The 23162-nt window shown below is 48.6% G+C and overlaps 1 protein-coding gene across 1 annotated transcript; it reads right to left on the reverse strand.

The window, feature by feature from the left end:
- Positions 1 to 3604: 3604 nt before the first annotated feature.
- THEMIS2 (thymocyte selection associated family member 2) lies at positions 3605 to 22168 on the reverse strand. Its single transcript, XM_036255937.1, has 6 exons — positions 22059 to 22168; positions 19206 to 19346; positions 12486 to 12896; positions 7426 to 8489; positions 4883 to 5042; positions 3605 to 4452 (listed from the first exon to the last, which is right to left on the reverse strand). The coding sequence occupies exons 1-6, from the start codon at positions 22150 to 22152 to the stop codon at positions 4400 to 4402; spliced, it is 1923 nt and encodes a 640-aa protein (XP_036111830.1). The 5' UTR covers positions 22153 to 22168; the 3' UTR covers positions 3605 to 4399.
- Between the last annotated feature and the right edge of the window lie 994 nt (positions 22169 to 23162).

The following is a 23162-nucleotide window of genomic DNA, read 5'->3' on the forward strand; positions in this document are numbered from 1 at the left end:
ACAATGTGGCTGTTTCTGTATATGCAAAGTAACTCCTATCTTGGGAACAGTGCAGATGTTTAAAAGTCAGTCAACCAGTATATGTCTGTTTCTTGATTGTTTCCTATAAAGGACAGTACATTTAAAAATCAGACATTTGAATTTGGAATGCATGACAGGATCCTTTTATGGGTAGTGGCCTTCTCTTTCTAGTTATCAGGCTAGTGTCCTCAAATGGGCAGGGCAATAACAGTGGTTCTGGATAGAAGTCTTTTTTTTTTTTTTTTTTAATCCTCACCCGAGGACATTTTTCCATTTTTTGTACAGATAGAGTGGGAGGGAGAGAGAGAGAGGGAGAGAGAGAGAAAGAGAAACATCGACATGAAAGGGACACATCGAGTGGCTGCCACCCACACGACCAACCAGGGCCGGGGACAGACTGCAACCGAGGTACATGCCCTTAGTGGAAACCGAACCCAGGTCTCTCTAGACCGCAGGCCGACACTAACCACTGAGCCAAACCGGCCAGGGCAGAAGTCTTCTTTTTCTTTGAACTTTGAATGAGAAGATTTAGCAATTAAAAACTGCTTTTTCATTAATTGAGCATTGAATACCTGTTGTATCAGCCCATTGATCAGGCACTAGGAATTTATTTTTTAAATCCTTAACCAAGGATATTTTTCCATTTATCTTCAGATACAGTGGGAGGGAGGGAGAGAGAGACATTGACGTGAGAGAGACCCATCAACTGGTTATCTTCTGCATGACCCCAACCAGGGCTGGGGACCAAGCTGCAACCAAGGTACATGCCCTAGACCAGTATTGAACCCTTTGGTCCACAGGGTGACTCTCTAACTGCTGAGCCAAACCGGCCAGGGCAGCACTGGGAATTTAATGCAAAATAAGAGAGCCTTGGCTGGTTTGGCTCAGCTGTTAGAGCGTTGGCCTGCGGAACAGAGAGTCCCAGGTTTGGTTCCCGCTGAGGGCACGTACCTCGGTTGCAGTTTGTGCCCGCCCTGGTTGGGGTCATGTGGGTGGCAACCAGTTGATGTGTCTCTCTCACATCAATGTTTCTCTCTCTCTCTCTCTCCCTCCCACTCTATCTGAAGATAAATGCAAAAAATGTCCTCAGGTGAGGATAAAAATAAATAAAGCAAAATAAGAGATTGGTGTCACAAGACTTGCTGGTTCAGCATTCCCAGTAGCACAGAGCAGCTGCTCAGTGGCACTGAATTCCCTGCCATCTTGGCATTTACATAGTCTCACAGAAGTTGTGTAGTTTCTGAACACTAGGGAGGCCTGTGTGGCTGAGCACAGGCAGCCCATTCCTCAGCAGAATGAAACTCCAGCCTTTGTAAAATATCTACCCTGCTTGAGCAGGAGGCATTTGCATTTCGGGTGTTTGTGGTCACCTGGGATGTATATAGTGTTCCGCTAGCACATGTTGAGACAACGTGAACAAGTTCCCTTGTGACCCAGGTTCTTAGAACCCCCCCAGGGACACAGCCCGCTCTCCAGAGAGTCTTTCTCTAGGTATACAAGTGGGAAATGAGGCTCCTTGAAAAATAGTAGTACTTTATTGGGTTTAACTAAAAAAAGGCCAATACGCCCTGGCCAGTTTGGATCAGCAGTTAGAGCATCGGCCTGCGGTCCAGAGAGACCCGGGTTCAGTTCCCGCTAAGGGCACATGCCTCGGTTGCAGTTTGTCCTTGGCCCTGGTCGGTCATGCGGGTGGCCGCCACTCGATGTGTTCCTTTCACATCAATGTTTCTCTCTCTCTGTTCCTCTCTCTCCCTCCCACTCTACCTGAACAAAAAATGGGAAAATGTCCTTGGGTGAGGATTAAAAAAAAAACAAGAAAAAGGCCAATACAAATTAGTGTCTGATGTGAATTAATTGATTTGTTTTTAAAAATGCAGTTGAAAGAAATTCAAACTCATTGGTAAGTATTTCTGGGCATATATACCCAGTTTACATTCATTTATTTAGCATTTACATCTGCTACTGTATTAGTATGTTTTTATTATAAAACATTCAAAATATAATGAAAAAGGATATTAAAAAAATGAAGGGCTATACTAATAACTTTTATGTATCCCAGTGGATCACCCTGTGTGCTCACTTTGGAAACCACTGCTCAGAGGGAATCCTTATCCCTATTAGAGCACCCTCCCCACCTCCCAGTGGCTTATTCCAGAGGTAAAGAAGACAAAAGCACCCTGAGGGTGGTGTCTGCCTTTGGTCCATTCTCTGTCAGCTCTCATTGCTCCGATCAGACATGCACAATTGTGGTTTTCAAACATGATTTCCTTTTTTTTTTTTTTTTTTTAATCCTCATCCGAGGACATTTTTCCATTTTTTGTACAGACAGAGTGGGAGAGAGAGAGAGAGGGAAACATCGATGTGAAAGGGACACATCGAGTGGTCGCCACCCGCACGACCAACCAGGGCCGGGGACAAACTGCAACCGAGGTACATGCCCTTAGCGGGAACCGAACCCGGGTCTCTCCGGACCGCAGGCGGACGCTCTAACCGCTGAGCCAAACCGGCCAGGGCAAACATGATTTCCTTTTAAGCCCAGTTTTTCCTGTTGTGAAATGTCTTCCTTTATCATTTGGCCACTCAGAAATCCCCTTTTGTAAGAACTGGCAGCCTTCTTCTCTGCCCTCACCCCTTTTGTGATCTTGGTCATTGTGTTGCCAAGATGAAATGCAAAGTGAAAACTATTGGTATTTGCATGTGGGCTTGGCCCCTAGCGGCTTTGTGCTATGGAGGAACTTTGTGCCTCACTTTCTCACTTATTGTCTCTTCCTCAGGGTCCTCCTGTGCTGTTTAGATTGTCATTCTGGAGGAGGACATGAGAACTTTTGGGGGTGGAAGGAGGGTGAAGTGCTAGAGACTTCACCTGGAAAACTCCATGCTGGAGTATGGAGGCCAGGAGGCCTGGAAGTGCAGTGGTACTTCCTAACAGGCCTAACAGCCCAAAGGGATGACAGACTCAGATGTAGTGCCTAGAATCCAGGAGCTGGAAATTTGGCCCTGTTTTAATTATCACTTCAGCTGGAGACTCACCACCTTTTTGTCTGTTTCCTGTTCTCTGCTGACCATGGTGGTTACTTCAAGGAAACTGAAGTCCCACCACTTCAGGAAGTGAGGCCTGAGGTTTTACCTCACTGAACAGTCCTAAAATGACCTTGGAAGCTGAGTTAAACAGATGATTCCATGACTAGAAGAGAGTATGGGTGTATGGAAAGAGTGTAGGTTTGATCTTGGTCAGTAATAATAATACATGTTTATCAGGTGTTTATTTTGTACCAGGTACTATTAAATGCTTTACAGTTACCTGATTTGATTGTTAAAACAACCTTGTGAGGTAGGTAACTTAGTTTCGTTTTACATGTGAAGAAACGAAATCTTAGGTTAAAATAACCTGCTTATAGTCATAGCTGATAGGTGGTGAGCTGAGCTCTGGGTTCTTGAGTAGACTCCTGAAACACTTGATCACTCAAGCTTGTTTCCTGATCTTTAATACTTTATTGATTTTTAGAGAGAGAGAGAGAAACATCAGTGATAGAGAACATCAATTGGCTGCCTCCTGCATGTCCCCCACTGGGGATCAGGCCCATAACCTGGGCATGTGCTCTGACCGGGAATCGAACCAGCAACCTTTTGGTACATGGATTGATGCTCAACCACTGAGCCACACCGGCTGGACTATTTCCTGATCTTTAAAGTCAGGCTCTTGTCTATCTCAGAAAGTTGAGGATTTAAATAGATTTGTAAAGGGTCTGGCCCACAGAATAAGTGATGCCATGTCATTTTTCCAGAAGCTCAGGTGGTATTTTTATGTTATGCTTCTTGAGTGAAATAATCTTGGGTAGTCACCTACAACGATCATGTGCTGCAGATATGAGGAAGACGGTCCTGGTCTCTCCGGAACTTAGAGCTTTGCCAGTGGAGGGGGAGGAAGAATGGAGCAGAAAGTGGGGCCAGGGGTTGGCAAACAGAAGGCTCTCAGTTCAGTGTGATCAGGATTGAGTTGCCCTTTACCAAGAGGCAGGAGTTACTGTGCTGCCATTATCAAAGTTGGTGGCTTTGATTCCTTACTGACCAGTGGGATAACTTGTGTTGGGAACACAGGAGTGAGTAGAAACCAGTTGGCTCTTTTGGATACCAGTGTTCTGAGTCAGGACATTAAGTGTAGGGGCTGGGCCCAAACAAGCCAGCCTTCAATGGCAGGAACCTGAGGGAAGTTGGTGCAGTGTCCATCCCATTTCTGATCAGTCTTACAAAGTCAGATTCCCTGTCCACAGTCAGATTTCTGTGAGACTGTCCAAGGTCTTCTAAAAGCATGTAACAGTTGACTGGGATCCTGGATTCCCTGAGAAGCAGCAGTTAGGAAGTACGGTTCCTCCAGCATCTAGAGGGATTTCCAAAAGTGCTCAACTACTTCTTCGTAATCATGTTCATAATCTGCAAAGGAGTCCAAGTCAGTGAGGATCTTTAGCCTTAAACAGGTTCCTTACCCCACTTTACCACTTTAGGGCACACTTCCTTACGTGGAGACGGAAGGGGTTGGTCTAAGTGCTTTAAGGTTCTTGTTCTGACTGAACACTTGGAAAACATTCTTCCTGTATGCCTTGAGGAGGGAGGGGAGTGTGTTGAAAGGAACTCATTTTCCTTTCCAGGGTTCTGAGGCCCCCGGGAGATGGACAGTAGGGACCCTTCAGCCTAAGCCCATTCCATACAGGCCTGGCCAACCAGCTGGGACCGCAGAAGGGTTATCTACAGGCAGGGCCCTGCTGAATGTTTGGCCAGCACCACTGGTGGCGAAAGCAGCATCAGAGTGGAGTAAGAAGGGTAGAAGCAAGGAAGGAGATGAACAAGGGCTGATAGGACTTACCTGGATTCATTGTGTTGCTGGGCTTAGTGGTCTCGCAGCCCTTCTTATTGACAGAAATCTTGCTGTAGGTATTTGATCTGTCCTCTGTGACTGCTGGCAGGGTCTTCATCTTGAGTTTGGGCAACAGGGTGGGTTGCTGCAGTTCTGAGACTTCAGAAGACTAAGTAGGAGAACAAGCAAAAATCAGCAGGGTCCTAAGAAATAGATCAGCAGAATCCACGGAATGTAATTTTCTTCAAATGTCACTTCCTCTGCGCCCTTCTTTACTTCCTTTTCAGAGTAGGGCTTCTCACGACCCTGGGTGTTTTTGCTATAAGCACATGAAATGTCCTTTGGCAGGGGAGAAAGGAGCCAGAGTGAGAGATGATATGGTTGGGGGCTATAGACAGTGTTCCTGTTTCTCCACATAGGAGTTTGGTCAGTATCCTTCACACCTGTTGCTGAAGAGGGAAAAAGCAGCCACAGAGCCTCAGAACAGAGTGCCAGGGCTGAGAGGAGTACCAGAAGGAAGAGGACTTTTATTGAACAACTAACTCATATGTGCCAGATGTTATATGCATATCTGTTCATTTAATCCTCAGATGACCCTCTTAGTAGTTGGTTCAGTTCCCAATTTACAAACGAGGAAATGGCTTCAGAGAGAGTATGCCATGTCAGACCTCACAGGGGATCCCTAGCTGGGCCACCGCTCCAGCCCAGACCTTGTCTTTCACCTCTAAAGCCAGTGCTCTTTCCACCACCTCAGGCTTTGGAGAGAAAACAGCGCAGCTTCCTGATCAGCAGCAAAGAAGACTGATACCCAGAGAGGAAAAGCTGTTGATCAAGGATGAGAAGCAGGAACTGGGCCCAAAGTCACTTCTATCAGGAACCAAGGCTGGGACTGAGGTCTCTGAATTCTTTGTACTGTAGTCTTTCCAGCACTGTTAGAAGGCTTGTGTTTAAGATGTCTTAGTCCATACTTTGTCCTCTCAGAAAACGACAGCCCCTCCTCTGCAGATATGACACTCTTCTAGGCTGAGACCCAGAATTCATCTTTTGAACCTCCACTGCCATCCCACTACCTACCCACAGCACAGACTACGAGCAGAGCATGGTAGTGAGCTGCTCAAGCCTCGTGGTCAGACTGATTTCAAAACCCACATCACTACTTGTCAGCTGTATGATCTCAGATAAACTACTTTACCTCATGGTGCTCGTTTCCTCCACAGTACACAGAGATATCTGCCCACCTCAGAAGGGCATCGCAAGAGCTGGTGGGGCAGTGCATACAAGGTGCCTGCCACACAGTAAATACCCCACGGGTAGCAGCACTGAGTGGTGCCATCTCAGGTTCACGGGTGAGAAAACGGATGCTGAGTCCAGGCCACAAAGTGAGTAAATTGGGACTACAAGTGAGACTTTTCTGTCTCTGCTCCTTTTCCCCCTATTGTGATTCCGTTTCATTCAGCACTCTCTGGCACCTTCTCTGCCCACTTTGGAGAGGGTAAGATCCCTGCCCCCACAGAACTCTAATTCTAGCCAGAGGGACTCAGGTACAGCTAACTGAAAACTGCATGCTCCCCACCCCACCCCCAAGCTACATTCAACATGCAGTGTGAATACACGAGGAAGGACTCAGTGTATAAGAGGATGTCTGAGCTGAGACTTGCCTGTGAGCCTAAAAGAAAGAACATGCCTGGCTAACAGGCTGGTGTGTCTAAAGTGCTGAGGCAGGAGTCCTGGCACAGTGAGGGAGCATCAGGAGCTTCTCTGTGGCTGGAGTGTGAACTTCACAGTGGGTGGGGGAAGATGGGCCTGGGAAGGTGAGACAGGTCAGCTTAGAAAAGGGCCTGGATGCTCGGCCAGTGTGGCTCGGTGGTTGAACGTCAACCCATGCAACAAGAGGTCTCCTGTTCAATTCCCGGTCAGGGCACATGCCCAGGTTGTGGGCCAAATCCCCAGTCAGGGGCATGCAGGAGGCAGCCAATCAATGTTTCCATCTGTCTCTCCCTCTCTCTAAAATCAATAAAGAAAAAAACAACTTTTTTTTAAAGAAAGGGGCCTGGAGGCTATGTTAAAGGATCTACATTACCTCCTGGCAATGGGGAGCCACTGGAGGTTTCAGAAAATGGAGCCAAAACCCACTGGTGACCAGGGAAGGATTTAGAAGGGCATTCTGACATTAGTGGGGAGGGGCTGAAGAGGCTGCTGAAACAATTTAGGTGAAAAATGCTAGAACTAGGGCATGGCATCACAGGTAGTAAAAAGGCAAAGCACAGTGACCTTGGAATCAGAATGCTTATGCTCTGGTTTAGGCCTCCTGTTTATTAACTGTGACTGTGGGTGAATCTCAGGGTTTGTCATTTCTTCAACTATAAAACATGGATAATCACACCAACTTCAGGATTGTCAGGTTGGGATAAGAATAACGTGCAAAGTGCGCAAGCTTATAAGCTACAGGTTCTATACAATTGTAAGAAACATGATACTAGACAAAGGAGAATGGTCGGGCTTGTAGAGTTCCTAGCAGGTGAACCCATCCCCAACTTTGGTTATATTGGTACCTTGATGCGTATCTCCTGGCTGCTTTGTTTCTTCTGCCTGCTGAGGTCCTGACGCTTCGGGGGCCTGGGTGGGGGGGATTGGCTTTCGAAGGTTGGTAACTTCCTAAGGTGATAATAGAAGGCATCTGTCAGCTCCTCCACTGTAGCTCTGAGAGACCCAGCTGGCTGACCTGGCTGCTCCTTGACCTCTATAACAGTCAGGTCCAGCCACCGGGGAGGAATCTCAAAGTACATCCCAGGCTCAGAGTCCAGGCTGACCATCAAGAAGGGTTCCATGATTTTCTCCTCCAGCCTCAGGCCCGGGAAGAAGGACAGAGGGTCAGCAGGATGGCTGGTGTCCTTGGTCACCACCTTGACTTCACAGGGCAGAGAGAACTGGACAATCAGATCTTCCAGGCTATATCGTCGGCCATCACTCATCTCCTCCACGAAGCCACCAGAGAAGTAGAGGGGCAGCATGATCTGTTCTTGGTCCTCTGCCTCCTCTTGACACTCTTCCTCCCCAGCCTGGTCACTGAGCCGGTGACACACCAAGATGTCTATGTCCCTGCCATGAGTCCCATGGGTCTGACCAGACCCCACTACCTCCAGTCTGTCTCCCATAGCCAGGGAACCAGACCCAGGGATTTCCACGTCATCATCCTCATAGTCCTTCATGACCACCACCCGGAGAGGCCAGCCTGGCTGGAGAGCACCCAGGAGGTCATAGGCCGTGGAGAATTCTCTTGGCCGTCGCCGCAGTTTACCCTGGTAGGCTCCAGACACCATGAAATATCTGGGCACCTTCCGGCCCTTGGTTGAGGCCAGGACCCGCCAGGCTGGTGAAGCCAGGCCATAGATGCAGAGCTTTTGGCCTTTCTGCAAGAAGCCCATCCACTGGCTGAGGAAGATGGGGGGCCCTTCTGGAACTTCCACGATCTCTGTAGTCATGGGGAAGGGGCCTCCCTGGGCCAGGACCTCACTCAGCAGCAGTGGTTGGATGAAGTGGATGTGTTCAGAGGAGGTGGTGACATCCTCCACGTCGACCTCCAAGGAAGACGGGATGTTGACAATGGTCCTACGCACTGTGGAAGGGGGATGTCAGATCAGTGGCATGGCCACATGCCTCCTCAGAGGTGCACTCTCCACCCCCAGCAAAGAGATCTGGGCCAGCTGACCTCTTTCCTGTTCCCATATTTTCTTTCCTATCAGCATTTGCCTGCTGTACCAGATTCCTTGGCCACTCTTGCCTCCAACCTGTTTTGTTTTGTTTTAAGTTATTTTAGAAATTTAAACATTTATAAAAGTAGAGAGACACGTACAGTGACCCCCTCCACCATGTACCCAGCTTCAACACTGAACTCAAGGCTCATCTTTATTATTATTTTTCTTTATTGATTTTAGAGGAAGGGAGAGGGAAAGAGACAGAAATATCGATGAGAGAGAACATGGACTGGCCACCTCCTGCATGCCCCGCCCCTGAAGATTTGGCCCACAACCTGGGCATGTGCCGTGACTGGGAATCAAACCAGCGACTTCTTGGTGCATGGGTCAATGCTCAACCACTGGGCCACACTGGGCTCAAAAATCAATTTTTTTAAAAGATGGTGGTGTAGGTAAATTCCGTACTGAAATTCTTCCGTAACCACATCAAAATTACAACTAAATTACAAAACCATCATTCAAAACCAGCTAAAATGTACCTGAGCAGAAGTCCTACAACTAAGGATATAAGGAGGGAGCCAGATCAAGACTGATGTGCCTGAATGGCTGGACAGAGTGCAGAAAAATGGAGAGCTATTTTATTTGGAACTGAGCAAGCACGAAGAAAGCCTCCTTCCAGAGATCTGTGGTGAACCATGTTGGGTTCAGTGAAAATGGGATTACTATGGAAGAGAATGATTACAAAGGAGAAAAAAATATATACCTAAACTCAAGTGGTTTACCAAAATTTTAAAAAGTAAAAAGTAAAGTAAGCCCTGGCTGGTTTGCTCAGCGGTTAGAGCATCAGCTCACAGACCAATGAGTTAGTTGTAGGTTTGATTCTGGTCAAGAGCATGTACCTCGGTTGCATTTCAGTCCCTGGCCCTGGTTGGGGTCATGCAGGAGGCAACCAGTCGATGGGTCTCTCTCACATCGATGTTTCTCTTTCCCTCCCTCCCAATCTATCTGAATAAAGATGGAAAAATAGCCTGGCCGGTGTGGCTCAGTGGTTAAGCATCAACCCATGCACCAAGAGGTCGCTGGTTCGATTCCTGGTCAGGACACATGCCCAGGTTGTGGGCCAAATTCCCAGTGGGGGGCATGCAAGAGGTGGCCAGTCGATGTTCTCTCTCATCGATGTTTCTATCTCTCCCTCTTTCTTCCTCTCTCTCTAAAAATCAATAAAGAAAAAGAATTTTTTTTTTATCCTCACCTGAGGACATTTTTCCATTTTTTGTTCAGATAGAGTGGGAGGGAGAGAGAGGAAGAGAAAGAGAGAGAGAAACATCGACGTGAAAGGGACACATCGAGTGGCTGCCACCTGCACAACCCAACCAGGGCCGGGGACAAACTGCAACCGAGGTACATGCCCTTAGCGGAAACCGAACCCGGGTCTCTCCGAACTGCAGGCCTACGCTCTAACCACTTGAGCCAAACTGGCCAGGGCGAAAATAATTTTTAAAAAGGAAAAATATCCTCGGGTGAGAATTAAAAAAAAATAAAAAAAGTAAAATACAGTTTGATTCTCGGTCAGGGCACATGCCCCGGTTGCAGGCTTGATCCCCAGTGGGGGGCATGAAGGAGATAGCCAATAGCTGTTTCTCTCTCACGTCAGTGTTTCTATCTCTTGCTCTCTTCCTCTCTCTAAAAAAATCAATAAAAATTAAAGTAAAAGACTTTTACTCAAGCACTATAAAAAGTTTAAAAAGCAATTAACAGTGGGCCAGTCTCCATTCTAAAGCATCAGTACAATCAGAAAATAAGAATCGTTGTCCAACAGAAGTACAAAGACATAAATATCTATGTGAACCCCAAAAAGCTAACAGTCACCAAAGCCAAAGAAGCTCAAGCTTCATCCATCAGACCTAGTGGAGCTGGAGGAAAAACAGAAAATAGGCCAGTGGGGAGAGGCTTGTGGTTCACAGCCAGGAGGACCTGCCATGAAGAACGGTCAGGTATTAACTGATAAGTGCTGCTGCTGAACATCAGTCCTCATTTGCTGAGATATGTGATTAATGATGCCTTGTTAGGAACGTGATCAAATAGAACTATAGCCGGGGTTTCAACAGATTAAGGACTACTTGACAATATTTGGGGCTGCACTGAAATTGTTTAAGGGTGGGTGTACTGCCAGGCAAAAAGTTCTTTGTTGTTAATTCTCACTCAAGGATATTTTTCCATTGATTTTTTTAGAGAGAGTGGAAGGGAGGGAGAGAGAGAGAGAAACATCGATGTGAGAGAGAGACATCAATTGTTTGCCTCCTGCACAACCCCAACTAGGGCCAGGTATCGAACCTGCAGCCGAGGTACGTGCCCTTGACCGGGAATCGAACCTGTGACCCTTCAGTCCGAGGGTGAACATTCTAACTGCTGAGTAAACCAGCCAGGGCAGGCACAATGTTCTTAAAATTAACACTTCAGTGTCTTAAAAAGAAAATGAGTCACATTTTAAAGTAGAGGCACCTTGCCCTGGCCGGTTTAGCTCAGCGGTTGGAGCGTCGGCCTGCAGTCCAGAGAGACGGGTTCGGTTCCCGCTAAGGGCAGTACCTTGGTTGCAGTTTGTCCCCAGCCCTGGTTGGGTCGTGCGGGAGACAACCATTCGATGTGTCCCTTTCACATTGATGTTTCTCTCTCCCTCTCTCTCCCTCTCTTCCTCTCTCTCCCTCTTCCTCTCTCTCCCTCCCACTCTATCTGAACAAAAAAATGGAAAAATGTCCTCGAGTGAGGATATAAATAAATAAAATAGAGGAACCTTTTTTTAAAAAGAGGCACATATTGGAGTATTTAAGAAAGAAATGCTATGATACCTGGGGTTTGCTTTGAAATAAATCAGGTGGAATGGGGTAAGGAGAGGAGGGCTAGGAGAGAGGAAACAGGATAGTGAGTTGACAATTATGATGTTGGGTAATGGGGTCGTGGAGGTTTGTTATCCTCCCTGCTTTTGTATAGGTTTGGATTTTTGCATATAAAGTAGTTTTTTAAGTTTTTTTTTAAAAAAAAAACAGGGCAAAGATTCCCTACTTGGCTCTGTTGTCTGCCAGCAAGCCTGACTCCTCTCCTGGTACCTGCCAGGGAGGTGAACCCTCCAACACTGGCCTCCAGGGAAGAGGCCCCAGGTGCCATTCTTTTACCTCTGCTCAGGCTGAGCCTCTGACTGGACAGGTCCTTCTGCCTCTATGTAACCAACCCCGCTCTCCGTTGCCACCAGCCTGGCCTAAGAAATAACCCGTGAGCCTGGTTGGTGTGGCTCAGTGGATTGAGCGTTGTCCCAAGGACTGAGAGGTCCCGGTTTGATTCCCCAGTACGGCACATGCCTGGGTTTTGGGCTCGATCCCCAGGAGGGGGTGTGCAGGGGGCAGCTAATTGATGTTTTTCTCTCATATCAATGTTTCCATCTCTCTCTCCCTTCCTCTCTAAAAAAAAACAAAAACAATAAAAAACATATTTTTAAAAAAGAATGAAAGAACCTATGAAACAGCTGGGGGACTCGGTGCCTGTCACTGGGACAGAAGGACCTTCAAGAACAATCCTGCTCTCCCCAGAGGTAGGAAAACATGTTTCTCCTGAGCAAATAATCAAGATTTCACTTGGTAACATCATGTCTCTTTATCCTAGCTGCTAGTAAGCTCACAACCCAATTTCACCCAATTTTATAAAACCCCTGGGAACTTACTCTTAAATTACCCTATTTTCCTATCTCCTTTTACACCTAACTTCCCACTCTCTGAGAATCTTTATTCTGTTACTTTGTATATACAGTGTAAGCCACCTGGAATCTCTAGACTATGGGGGGGGGGGGTGTCTTCCATCAGAGCAGCTCTCCAGCTCCCCCCTTACCCTTCCCCACCAACTGCCACCCACCTGCCCTGACAACTCACTGTGCATGATGGCTTGAATCTCATACTGGGGCCTCAGGATCAAGCAACGCCAGGGGCAGGTGGGGCAGGTGAGGAGGAGGTCCCTCAGGGCTGGATCTTGCAGGACTTGCAGCAGGGTCCGAGGGGCACCAGTCTCCAGCTCCCAGAAGGGCCCCTTCGTAGACAGGGGCAGGTGCAGAACCTCCACCTGGGTTCCCATGCCCAGCACACAGCGGGCAGAGGAGGTCCCAAGGTGCATTTCCACAGCCTCAAGCATGAGGGGCTGCTCCTGAGGTACCACTCTGGCCTTTGTGTCAATTCTGTGGGTCGACATGAACCAGATGGGCAGCTGCTTGGAGCTCTGCATTATAGCAGAGACCAGTTTCTCCAGGGTTTCATAGCTCTGGGGGCCGGTAAGCGGACTGAAGAAGCCTGTGGGGCACAGCAGAGGGTATCAGAGTGGGGCAGGCCTTTGTTGGATCCAGGGCCAAATATACCAGGCCCCAGTCTGGCCAAAGAGAACCCAGCCAGATTCCCCCGAGGACAGGTGCCAAGGACAGGACAGCATCTGGACACCTGGGCCGCAGGACTGAGAGACAGGAGGCAGCAAGTGACCGTGTATGAATGGACAACGAAGGGCTGAGGTGGACAGTTCCTCTGACAGGCACAAACATGGAGATTGTTACCAGAGACAGAACAGAACAGGGACATGTTCCCTAACAGACACTGCCAACTGCCAACTTTTCCTACCTCCTAACCCCACCATCCTCTAATTTTGCCAACTTTGCCTCCAGATACCTCACCACCGCTCCAGTGCCACACATCCAACACCTGTCACCCCATCTTGGGGCAGTGCCATTGTCCTCTCTCCCAAACCAAAAACCCAGGAGCCACTGGCCAAATGAGTTCTGATGCCCCATCCCCCGCAAGTGTCAGTTCTGGCTGCTCTCATCCCTCTGCCTCTCCCCGACCCCATCCATTCTTCTCTTGCCACCTGACCAACCTAAATTAACCCCACATCTGGACATCACTTCTGAGATCTTTCTGCCCAAAACATTCAACATACATCCAATCCAGGAAACATCATACAAACCCCGACTGAGGGACATTCTGCAAAAGCACTGGCCTGGACTCTTCAAAAACATGGATGTCAGGACAAAGAAAGCCTGTGGATCTCTTCTAGCCCAAAGGAGACTAAAGAAATAGGACAGGCCCTGGCCAATCTGGTTCAGTGGTTAGAGCATCAGCCCTCTGTCCAAAGGGTCTCAGGTTCAATTCCGGTCAAGGGCACATACCTGGGTTGCAGTTTCGATCCCCTGTCAGGGTCATGCGGTGGCAACCAATCAATGTGTCTCTCACATCAATGTTTCTCTCTCTCCTGCTCCCCTCCTTTTCATTCTATCTAAAAATCAATGAAAAAATATCCTTGGGAGAAGATTAAAAAAGAAAAAGAAATAAGACAGCTGCCTGCGATGTGTGATCTGGGACTGGATTCTGGATCAAGGGAAAAACTGCTATAAAGGACATAATTAGGGCAGCTGGTGAAATTTGAATACAGACTGTGGGTTAGGCACTAGTATTTTTTTCCAGTAATTACCAAATTTAATCCATTCTTTTCCATATCTCATAAGGTCTCTAATTCTTTTTGTTTTGTTTTGTTTTTTTGTGTGTGTGTTGTTTTTTTTTTGATATTTTGTTCAGATAGAGTGGGAGGGAGAGAGAGAGAGAGAAACATCAACGTGAAAGGGACACATCGAATGGTTGCCACCCGCACGACCCAGCCAGGGCCGGGGACAAACTGCAACCGAGGTACATGCCCTTAGTGGGAACCAAACCCGGGTCTTTCTGGACTGCAGGCCGACGCTCTAACCGCTGAGCCAAACCGGCCAGGGCAGGTCTCTAATTCTAAAATGTTAAAATTAATACTAACATTTTTGCCCTGGCCGGTTTGGCTCAGCAGTTGGAGTGTTGTCCCGTGGACCAGAGAGACCCGGGTTCGGTGTCCACTGGGGGGCACGTACCTCCATTGCAGTTTGTCCCCAGCCCCGGCTGGGGTTGTGTGGGTGGCAGTCAATGCGTCTCTTTCACATCGATGTTTCTCTTTCTCTCTTCCCCCCCCCTCTCCCTCCTGCTCTATCTGAAGATAAATGCAAAAAAAAAAAAAAAAAAAAAAAATGTCCTCAGGTGAGGATAAAAAAAAAAATTAACAACTTTGTTCTTTAGCATGTTCTAATATCAGCCCAATCAGATTATCATCTAACTCCACTAAAAGGTGTTTCAGCCTGCCCCCTTTTCTGTGTATCTACTATAAAACATATCAATAAACCCAGTGCTTGAAACTAAGGTAAAAATAACTATTCTTAGTCTCACAGATCATCCTGGGCAATGATGGCACTGCACACCAGACATGTCCTGGAAAACCCTTCTCTTGGTGCCTTCTCATTCCTCTGCCAGATTAAACCCCTCCCACCAATTCTCTTGGTCCCATTACCTCCTGAACCATGCTCCATCCATTAATCTCCCTACCCTGGCTACTGTCCCTTGGCCTTTTCCATCCTAAAAAACCTTTTCCCTTGGACCTTAAATCACTGCCTCACATTCCCTCTTCTGTCAGCCGCTAAACCTTTTCAGTTACCTGCCTCCCTTCCCCAGTCAGCTGAAGTTGCTAAGGAAGCAGACACTTGCTAATTGCCAAATATAGTTGCCTGTTTTTACGCCTCATCTTGAGTTTTCTGCACCAGTCTGATAACTTTTCTTTAAACCTTTCTCCCCTGAATTCTTTTTTTTTTAAATATATTTTTATTGATTTTTTTTATCCTCACCCGAGGACATTTTTTCGTTTTTTGTTCAGATAGAGCAGGAGGGGGAGAGAGAGAGAGAGACATCGACGTGAAAGGGACACATCGAGTGGCTGTCACCCACACGACCAACCAGGGCCGGGGACAAACTGCAACCGAGGTACATGCCCTTAGCGGGAACCAGACCCGGGTCTCTCTGGGCTGCAGGCCGACACTCTAACCGCTGAGCCAAACCAGCCAGGGCATCAAATGTAATTATTTAAATTTAAATTTAAATTAATTAACTCAATTATTACCCTATCACCAAACTACCTTTCTTTTTTTTTAATCCTTACTCAAGGACATTTTTCCATTTTTTGTTCAGATAGAGTGGGAGGGAGAGAGAGAGAGAGAGAGAGAAACATCAATGTGAAAGGGACACATCGAGTGGCTGCCACCCACACGACCCAACCAGGGCCGGGGACAAACCGCAACCGAGGTACGTGCCCTTAGCGGGAACCAAACCCGGGTCTCTCTGGACCACAGGACGACACTCTAACCGCTGAGCCACACCAGCTGGGCATCAAATGTAATTATTTAAATTTAAATTAATTAAAACTAAATAAAAATTAGGTTCTTCAGTTGCACTTAGCCACGTTTCCTTGACTTTATCCTTCTAACCTAGTCTGCTCCACATTGTATTGTCCAGCCACATTTCAACTGCTCAACAGCTCAACAACTTAAAAGTGGCTAGGGGTCCCTTTATCAGACAAAAGTATAGAACATTTCCATGACCAACGAAAGTTCTTTTGGACAGTGCTGATGTATATACCCTCTTACCATCAACTCAATGTGCACCAGACACTGCTCTGGACTCTGGAGACAGAGCACTGAAAAAACAACGTCTCACTGTTCATGGAAGTAACATTCTAGTAGAAGGAGACAGACAATAAATAGTTTGTTAGACGAACAATCTCACTTATTCCCAAATCATCATATGCCGAGGACTCCGAAAGCCTCTCTTGGGCCCTGAACTTTAATTTCCAGCTTCCGCTAGATTTCACCGCGTAGATGCCTAAGAAGTACTCTAAACTGCATCAAAATTAAACATAGTATCTTCCCTTCCCTCTCAAACTTCCTTTTTCTGTATTCTCGATTTCTGAGTAACCCTGGATTTTTCCTCTTCTGTCCTACCACCAGTTGAAGTTTCTGTCTTGAACCACTTCATCTCTGCTAATTATCTCTTGGCCAGAAGCCTCCAAAATTCACTTCACTACCTCTGATCTTTCCACATTCACTTCACTCATGCCCAGTTCATCCTAGTCCATCTGCTAGTAGTTACACTTCTAACACACAAACCCGAGTCTGTAATTTCCCTGCTCAGAAATCACTGGATACATGCCTGAAAAATAAAACAGAAATCCCTTTGCACGAATTTACAGCACTACACACTGTGGTTACAACCTCCTTTATCCTTCTGACCTAGTCTCCTGCTACCCACTGTACTATCCAGCCACACCAAATTCCTAGGGGCCTTCAAGCAGCAATCCTTCCTTGCAATCATTTCATTTTCTCCACTGAAACACACAATCACAAACAAAAACATCCTCTTCACTCGTGAAGACGTAGTTAAAGTGCCAGTCTCTGAAATCTTTACCATCCTCCGTCTTAATGATTTCTTCTTTAGAGATGCTGTGCACATAACTACTGTGGGTCATAGTCTGGGCATCTGGTACAGTATCTGGGGTATAGCATTGAAGAATTGATTGCTTCTCTAGGCATTATGTCTGGGAACCAAATTTTCTATCATATTTTTAAAGCCTTGTTTCCCTTGTAGGACTCAACAACTTGATACGCTAGGGGTATTCAACAAAGACTCAGCAGCATGAGGCATTTTCTCACATTTGGAGCGAGCACAAAGATGCTGCCTGAATGGAGGCTTTGTCTGAGAACTGAAAATTCTGGGTCCTTCTCCTCACCAGCATCTTGGTTCTTTCTTCCAAAGGACAACTGGCAGAACAGGGACAGTGGCTCCAGCAGCCACTGGGCGGAAGACAATTTATGAAGATGAAAGGGTGGGGGGAAGGGGTTACAGAAAGAGTTGGGAAGAAACATTCCAACTGGAGAGAATGGAAACCCCTCTCCCTCGCCCTGTGAGGGGTCCCCTCACTGACGTCTTTAGGTTCTTCACTTCTTAGGCACTAGGGTTGTGTCAACATTAAATTTCCTAAATGTGGCCCTGGCCAGTTTGGCTCAGCGGTTAGAGTGTCGGCCTGCGGTCCAGAGAGACCCGGGTTCGGTTCCCGCTAAGGGCATGTACTTCGGTTGCAGTTTGTCCCCGGCCCTGGTTGGTCGTGCGGGTGGCAGCCACTCGATGTGTCCCTTCACATCGATGTTTCTCTCTCTCTCTCCCTTCCTCTCTCTCCCTCCCATTCTATCTGTACAAAAAATGGAAAAATACCCTCGGGTGAGGATTAAAAAAAAAAAAAAAAAAAAAATTTCCCTAAATGTGATCATTACACTATGTTTTATGATCAAATATCTTTGTTTTTCTGAGCAAATGTCCTTGTTTTCTGAGCAAATATCCTTGTTTTTAGAAGACACACTAAATAGTAGGAATAATATTTAGATGTAAAGGGCATCATGTCTGCAATTTACTTTCAAATGGTTCAGGAGAAATATATAGTAACATACGTTCACATATCTGTATATGTGTGTGTGAAAAGAAAGGAAGGGAAAGAGAAAGCAAGTGTAACAAAATGTTTAACAATTAGTGAATCTGGGCCCTGGCCAACCAGCTCAGTGGTTGGAGCGTCGGCCTGCAGACCAGAGAGTCCTGGGTTCAGTTCCCGCTAGGGGCACGTACCAAAAAAATAAATAAATATCTTAACAATTACTGAATATGGATAAGGGTAAACAGTAGTTCTAGCAAGTCTTCTGTAAATTTGAAATACAAAATAAAAACAAAATCCTCAAAATATAAAATAATACACATCACTTTCATATTTAAAATCCTCACTGGCTTCTTAGTGCCTTCAGAATAAAGACCGAACTCTGTCTGCCCCACACAAGGCCCCTGGGGTCTGACTCCCGCCACCTCCTACCTCACCTGGAACCCACACCCTCACCCACTGACTCATACTAAGAGCCAGCACTCAGAGGGCACCTGCTCTGTGCCAGGCCTCTTCTACATGCTTCACACATAGCAACTAGTTTCATCTTCACATCAAGCCTGAGTGCCCCTGTCACAGAAAGGGAAGCTGAGGTCCAGAGAGGTCAGGGGAACTGGCTAAGGCTACAGCTAGTGGTTGCAGAACCAGATTCCCATCCAGGCTGTTGGTTTCAGCCCGGGGCCCACAGTCCACCACACTACATGCTTCCTAAAATAACTGAGCTACATGGGGTTTCTGGAGCCCCAAATGTACACATGCTACTCCCTCTAGGGATCCTTCCTCCAACTCAGGTGCCACCTCCTCCAGGAAGCCAGCACAGACCACTGAGGCAGACCATTCCCGCCAGAACCCTCTCCAAACATGCGCCTACTTCTACTATCGCCTTCTACCGTGGGAGCTCCCCACTGGAGAGGGCTGCTCCTGGTTCATCCTGAACCCCACATCCCCAGCTCCCAGTACAGGGCCTGCCACACAGAGGGTGTCAATAAATGTTTAGTAAGTGAATGTGTGAGCGAACAGACAGGCATGTGGACAAAGATAAGGGTAAACAGTAGTTTACAAAGAAAATCCCAACTGAAGCGAGATAGACAGGGAGAAGGTGCAGCCAGCCGGGCTCAGGGCATTATCAGACCACCCTGAGGACATCCTGAGCCTTGAGCCCGCGGATGTGAGAGCCGCATGCGCTAACCCAGAGAGGTGGGAGTGCGTGCTGGAGTCGGCAAGCCCACGGTGTCCGCAGGTGTGCCTAGAGGGTGCCAGGGCACTCGGGGAGACAGAAGTGCTTGTCTTACCCTCGAAGTTGGGGTCCAGATCTATGGTCTGGCCCGTCCCTGGGTTCTCACAGACAACCTTCTGGAGCCGAATCTGGGTGACCTTGATCAGGTCCCCTGTGGAGAGGCAGCACTCGTTCCCCGAGATCTCGTAGATGGAACCTGCAGAGACACAAGCTCAGTTTCCCTGTTCAGCAAGGGCCAAGCACTGGGCGGCCTGTGCCCTGCTCTCCCACAGCCCCGCTCTGCCATGCCTTTGCACACGTGTTCCTGCTGCCCGGATGCCCTTCCCTACTTAATGGCCACTGGCTTAGCTGTCCTTAGGCAGCATACATGCCACCTTTGCCTTCATCTAGCGCTGTATGTACCCCTCTGTGGTACATCCTCTGGCCTTCTTCATATCCCCATGCCTCCTAAACTGAGCTCACAGAGCGGGGCTGATCCCTCTTAGCATCATGGCAGCCGGCACAGGCCTGGCCTCTTAGTACATGTTAAAGTCACTAACGAGTAAATAACCCAGTATCTCCCATTTCCTTATTGCACAGTTATTTAATCAGGTCCAGAGAGGGTGAGTGGCTACCCAAGGTCACACAGAGCCTAGCACCCACCCTGGTGCTTTCTTCTTTAGATGAATTGTTTTTAAAGGAAGTGCAGGAGAGCCCAGCTGGTGTGGCTCTGGTTGAGCATCAACTCATGCACCAAGAGGTCGCCGGTTCAATTCCCAGTCGGGGCACATGACCAGGTTGTGGGCCAAATCCCCAATGGGGGGCATGCAGGAGGCAGCCAATCGATGTTCTCTCTGATCGATGTTTCTATCTCTCCCCCTCTCCCTTCCTTTCTCTCTAAAATCAATAAAGGGAAAAACATTTTTTTTTTTGTAAAGGAAGCGCAGGAGAGAATGAAGAGCCACTGACAGGGTGTGCCCCGTAGGGAGGGTTCTGAGCCCTTAAGCAGTGTCTGGAACATAGAAGGTGCTCAGGAGAAATCTTGCTCACACATGAGGTACACAGGCTCTGGGTCCTGCTGCTGACTGAGTGCAAAGTACAGCTCAGTGAGCCTTGAAACCACTGGACCCCCCACCCTATTGCAGCCTCAGGAGGGCCCTCCACAACAGCCCTGAGAAACCTGTGAAAACCTTCCCTTTTACCCCCAGGAAAACGCACACAGATTCATAAAACACACAATCCATCTGCAATTTTGGGTGTGGGCCCTGGGGCTGGTGAGAACAGCAGCTGAAATGACAAGCACTGTGGTTAGTACTGCATATGGGTCAATGCATTTAAGACCCACGATGGGCCCTGGCCTGTTTGGCTCAGCAGTTAGAGCTTTGACCTGTGGTCTGGAGAGACCCTGCTTTGGTTCTCGCTGAGGGCACACACCTCGCAGTTTGTCCCCGGCCCTGGTTGGGTTGTGTGGGTGGCAACCACTTGATGTGTCCCTTTCACGTCAATGTTTCTCTCTCTCTCTCTCCCTCCCTCCCACTCTATCTGAACAAAATATCGAAAAATGTCGAAAAAAGATCCACGATGGCCCTGGGAAGGGCAGAGTTTCCCCTTTTTAAATGATGAAACAGCCTCAGCAAGGCTGCATGGGTGGCCCAAGATTATAGGTAATAAGAGGCCTAACTGGGACTTGAGTCCGGGGTGTTTGTCCCTAAAGCTGCAACTTCTAACCCCTTCCAATTGTCTGGGCAGCCGCCTGCCCCACTGGCCGACACTCACCCCCATCTCCATACTTGCACCCATCTGGTTCTTCTCTTACCCTAACTTCCCACCACCCAGCTCAGGCAGAATGATGAAACTCAGGTATTATGACACACAGAGAGAGGGGGATGTCCCGAAGAGAGCAAACAGAGCCAGGCATCTGCAGGAAGCCCCCAGAGGTGGTCAGGATTTGAACCCAGATCCATTAGATTCCCAAATGCACTTGGTCAGACCCACTGTATGGTGGCCTGTCCTGCCTCCTGTTTGCCTCTCCATATGTCTCACCATTGGTCTAGGACCCACTTGGGGCCTCAGAACACTTTACTGGAAGCTGCTGAAGCAGAGTGAGGGGACAGAGAGGGGACAGGACAGCAGGGGCACCCATACATTAACTTGCTCTCTAAGGAAGGAGCCCCCCCACCCCCACCCAGTGTCTTGGTTCCCTCTCTCCTCCACATCCTCCTTCCCCATTCTGTTTCCCACAGCTCCTCCTTCACTCTCTCGGCAGCCTGGGTTTCTTTTCCCCTCTGTTGAGCAGCTGTCCGCTCCCTTCCACTGCGTGTCAGTCCGTGGCCTCTTGCTCTTTCAGGTAATAGCTAGTGACTGAGGCCCTGCTGAGTACCGCCCCCAGTGAACAAGGCGGGCTGTGGCCAGGTGAGCCAGGAGCAGAGAGAGCCAAGAAGGCTTCCAGGACGAGGAGCCTTTTAAGCTGGGAACTGAAGAGCTGATCAGACAAGCACTGCGTATTACCGCCAAGCAGGGAACAAAGTGGGGATGGAGGGGCCCAAGGAAGGTGGTGGTGTACATGGGTGTCAAGGGGGAGTGGGAGGCTACACGGAGGGGAGGGCTGACCTGATTCTTAAGAATCAAACAACAACTATGAGTCTTGAGCACCCTAGTGCTGCGGCCCCGCACGCGGGGGCTTCAATCGATGCGCACAGCGGCTCCACCGTACTTGGCTCGGTTCCACCCACACGTGGGTGTCTGAGCTCACTGTTACCCGGGTTGAGTATGGCTCCAACTCACGCAGCTTGGGCAATGGCAGCGCAGGGATTAGGAGCTGGGCGCACTTTCTCGGATTTCTTAGCCCTGGCAACGCTCTGCCCCACACACCCAGGGAGAACCTGGCCGCGGCGAGGCTGAGGGTCGGGTGATCCGGCCCTTCACTCACTCTGGAAGTAGACGCCCGAGCAGATCCGCAGCACACGCGGGAGGGAGGCGGGGTCCAGGGCGCAAACGAAGTCCTGCAGCGGCACGGGCTCCATGGTCCGCCAGGCTCGCTGTACGCGGACCGAGTGGCGGGTCGCCCGTCCTCCCGCCAGAGCCGCGGCCCGCCCCGCGGGGTGGAGTCTCCCCGCCCGCCGAGTGGAGCCGCCCCGCCCCCGCCCCTGCGCCCAGCTCTTGGGTAAGCCGGTTCCCTCTGCAGCCTCAGTCTCCTCATCTCTAGAGTGGGGTTGCAATACCTACCTGTCACCTTGGTGGCACGATTTAGAAGGCCTAGATCAGAGAGGCTCGGAGTAAATAAAGCAGGACCCCAGGTCTGCATTCTCCAGTAACGGACCCCATGGTGGAGAGGAAAGACAGTGATGAAGATGAAGCCCCAGAGTCCCCCCGCCCAAGCCCTCCCAGTGAAACAAGGAAATGCGCCTGCCTGGATAGCTGTCTCGGAGAGAGCCAGCCCTGCCCATGGATCCGAGGAGGAAGATACGGTGTCAGGCCTCCGGAATCCCTCTCCAGGACCAGGACGCATTGCCTTTCCAGGACGCTCGTACCCTCTGGACAATTCCGGTTAAGAGGTCTTCCTTGGCCCTGACCGGCTGCTCCGTGGTTAGAGCATCGGCCTGCAGACCAGTGAATGAGTCGCGGGCTGGATTCTGGTCAAGGGCACAGTTCCTCGGTTGCGGGGCCCTGGTCAGGTCCTGCGAGAGGCAACCAGTCGATGCGGCTCTATCGATGTTTCTCTCTCGGTCTCTCTCTCTTTCCCTCCTTCCCACTCTGTCTGATGATAAATGGAAAAATATCCTCAGGTGAGGAATTTAAAAAAAAAAGTCTTCCTTGGGCTAAAGAGAAATCTACTTGGGAGAGAGTCCAACCTCTTCTTCTGGCCCCACAAGAATAGATAAAGCTTTTCCATTTCCCTGTCCCAGATCCAAGGTTCAAATCCCAGCTCATCATCTTGCTTGTTACATTACTTGGGGCAAATCACTTTGATTTTCTGAGTTTTAGTTTCCCCACCTGTGAAATAGGGGAATCTTATCTTACTTAGCTGGTTGTG

The sequence above is a fragment of the Molossus molossus genome, unplaced genomic scaffold, assembly GCF_014108415.1.
Source record: "Molossus molossus isolate mMolMol1 unplaced genomic scaffold, mMolMol1.p scaffold_m16_p_12, whole genome shotgun sequence".
Taxonomy (NCBI): Eukaryota; Metazoa; Chordata; class Mammalia; order Chiroptera; family Molossidae; genus Molossus; species Molossus molossus.

Bases quoted from the DNA above. Each gene is read 5' to 3' on its own strand.
- THEMIS2 (XM_036255937.1), bottom strand. From the start codon at position 22,152: ATGGAGCCCGTGCCGCTGCAGGACTTCGTTTGCGCCCTGGACCCCGCC. The intron at 19,347-22,058 runs GTGAGTGAAGGG...GTGTCTCTGCAG, and splicing joins CTCGGGCGTCTACTTCCAGA to GTTCCATCTACGAGATCTCG. The intron at 12,897-19,205 runs GTAAGACAAGCA...TGTGCCCCACAG, and splicing joins TCTGGACCCCAACTTCGAGG to GCTTCTTCAGTCCGCTTACC.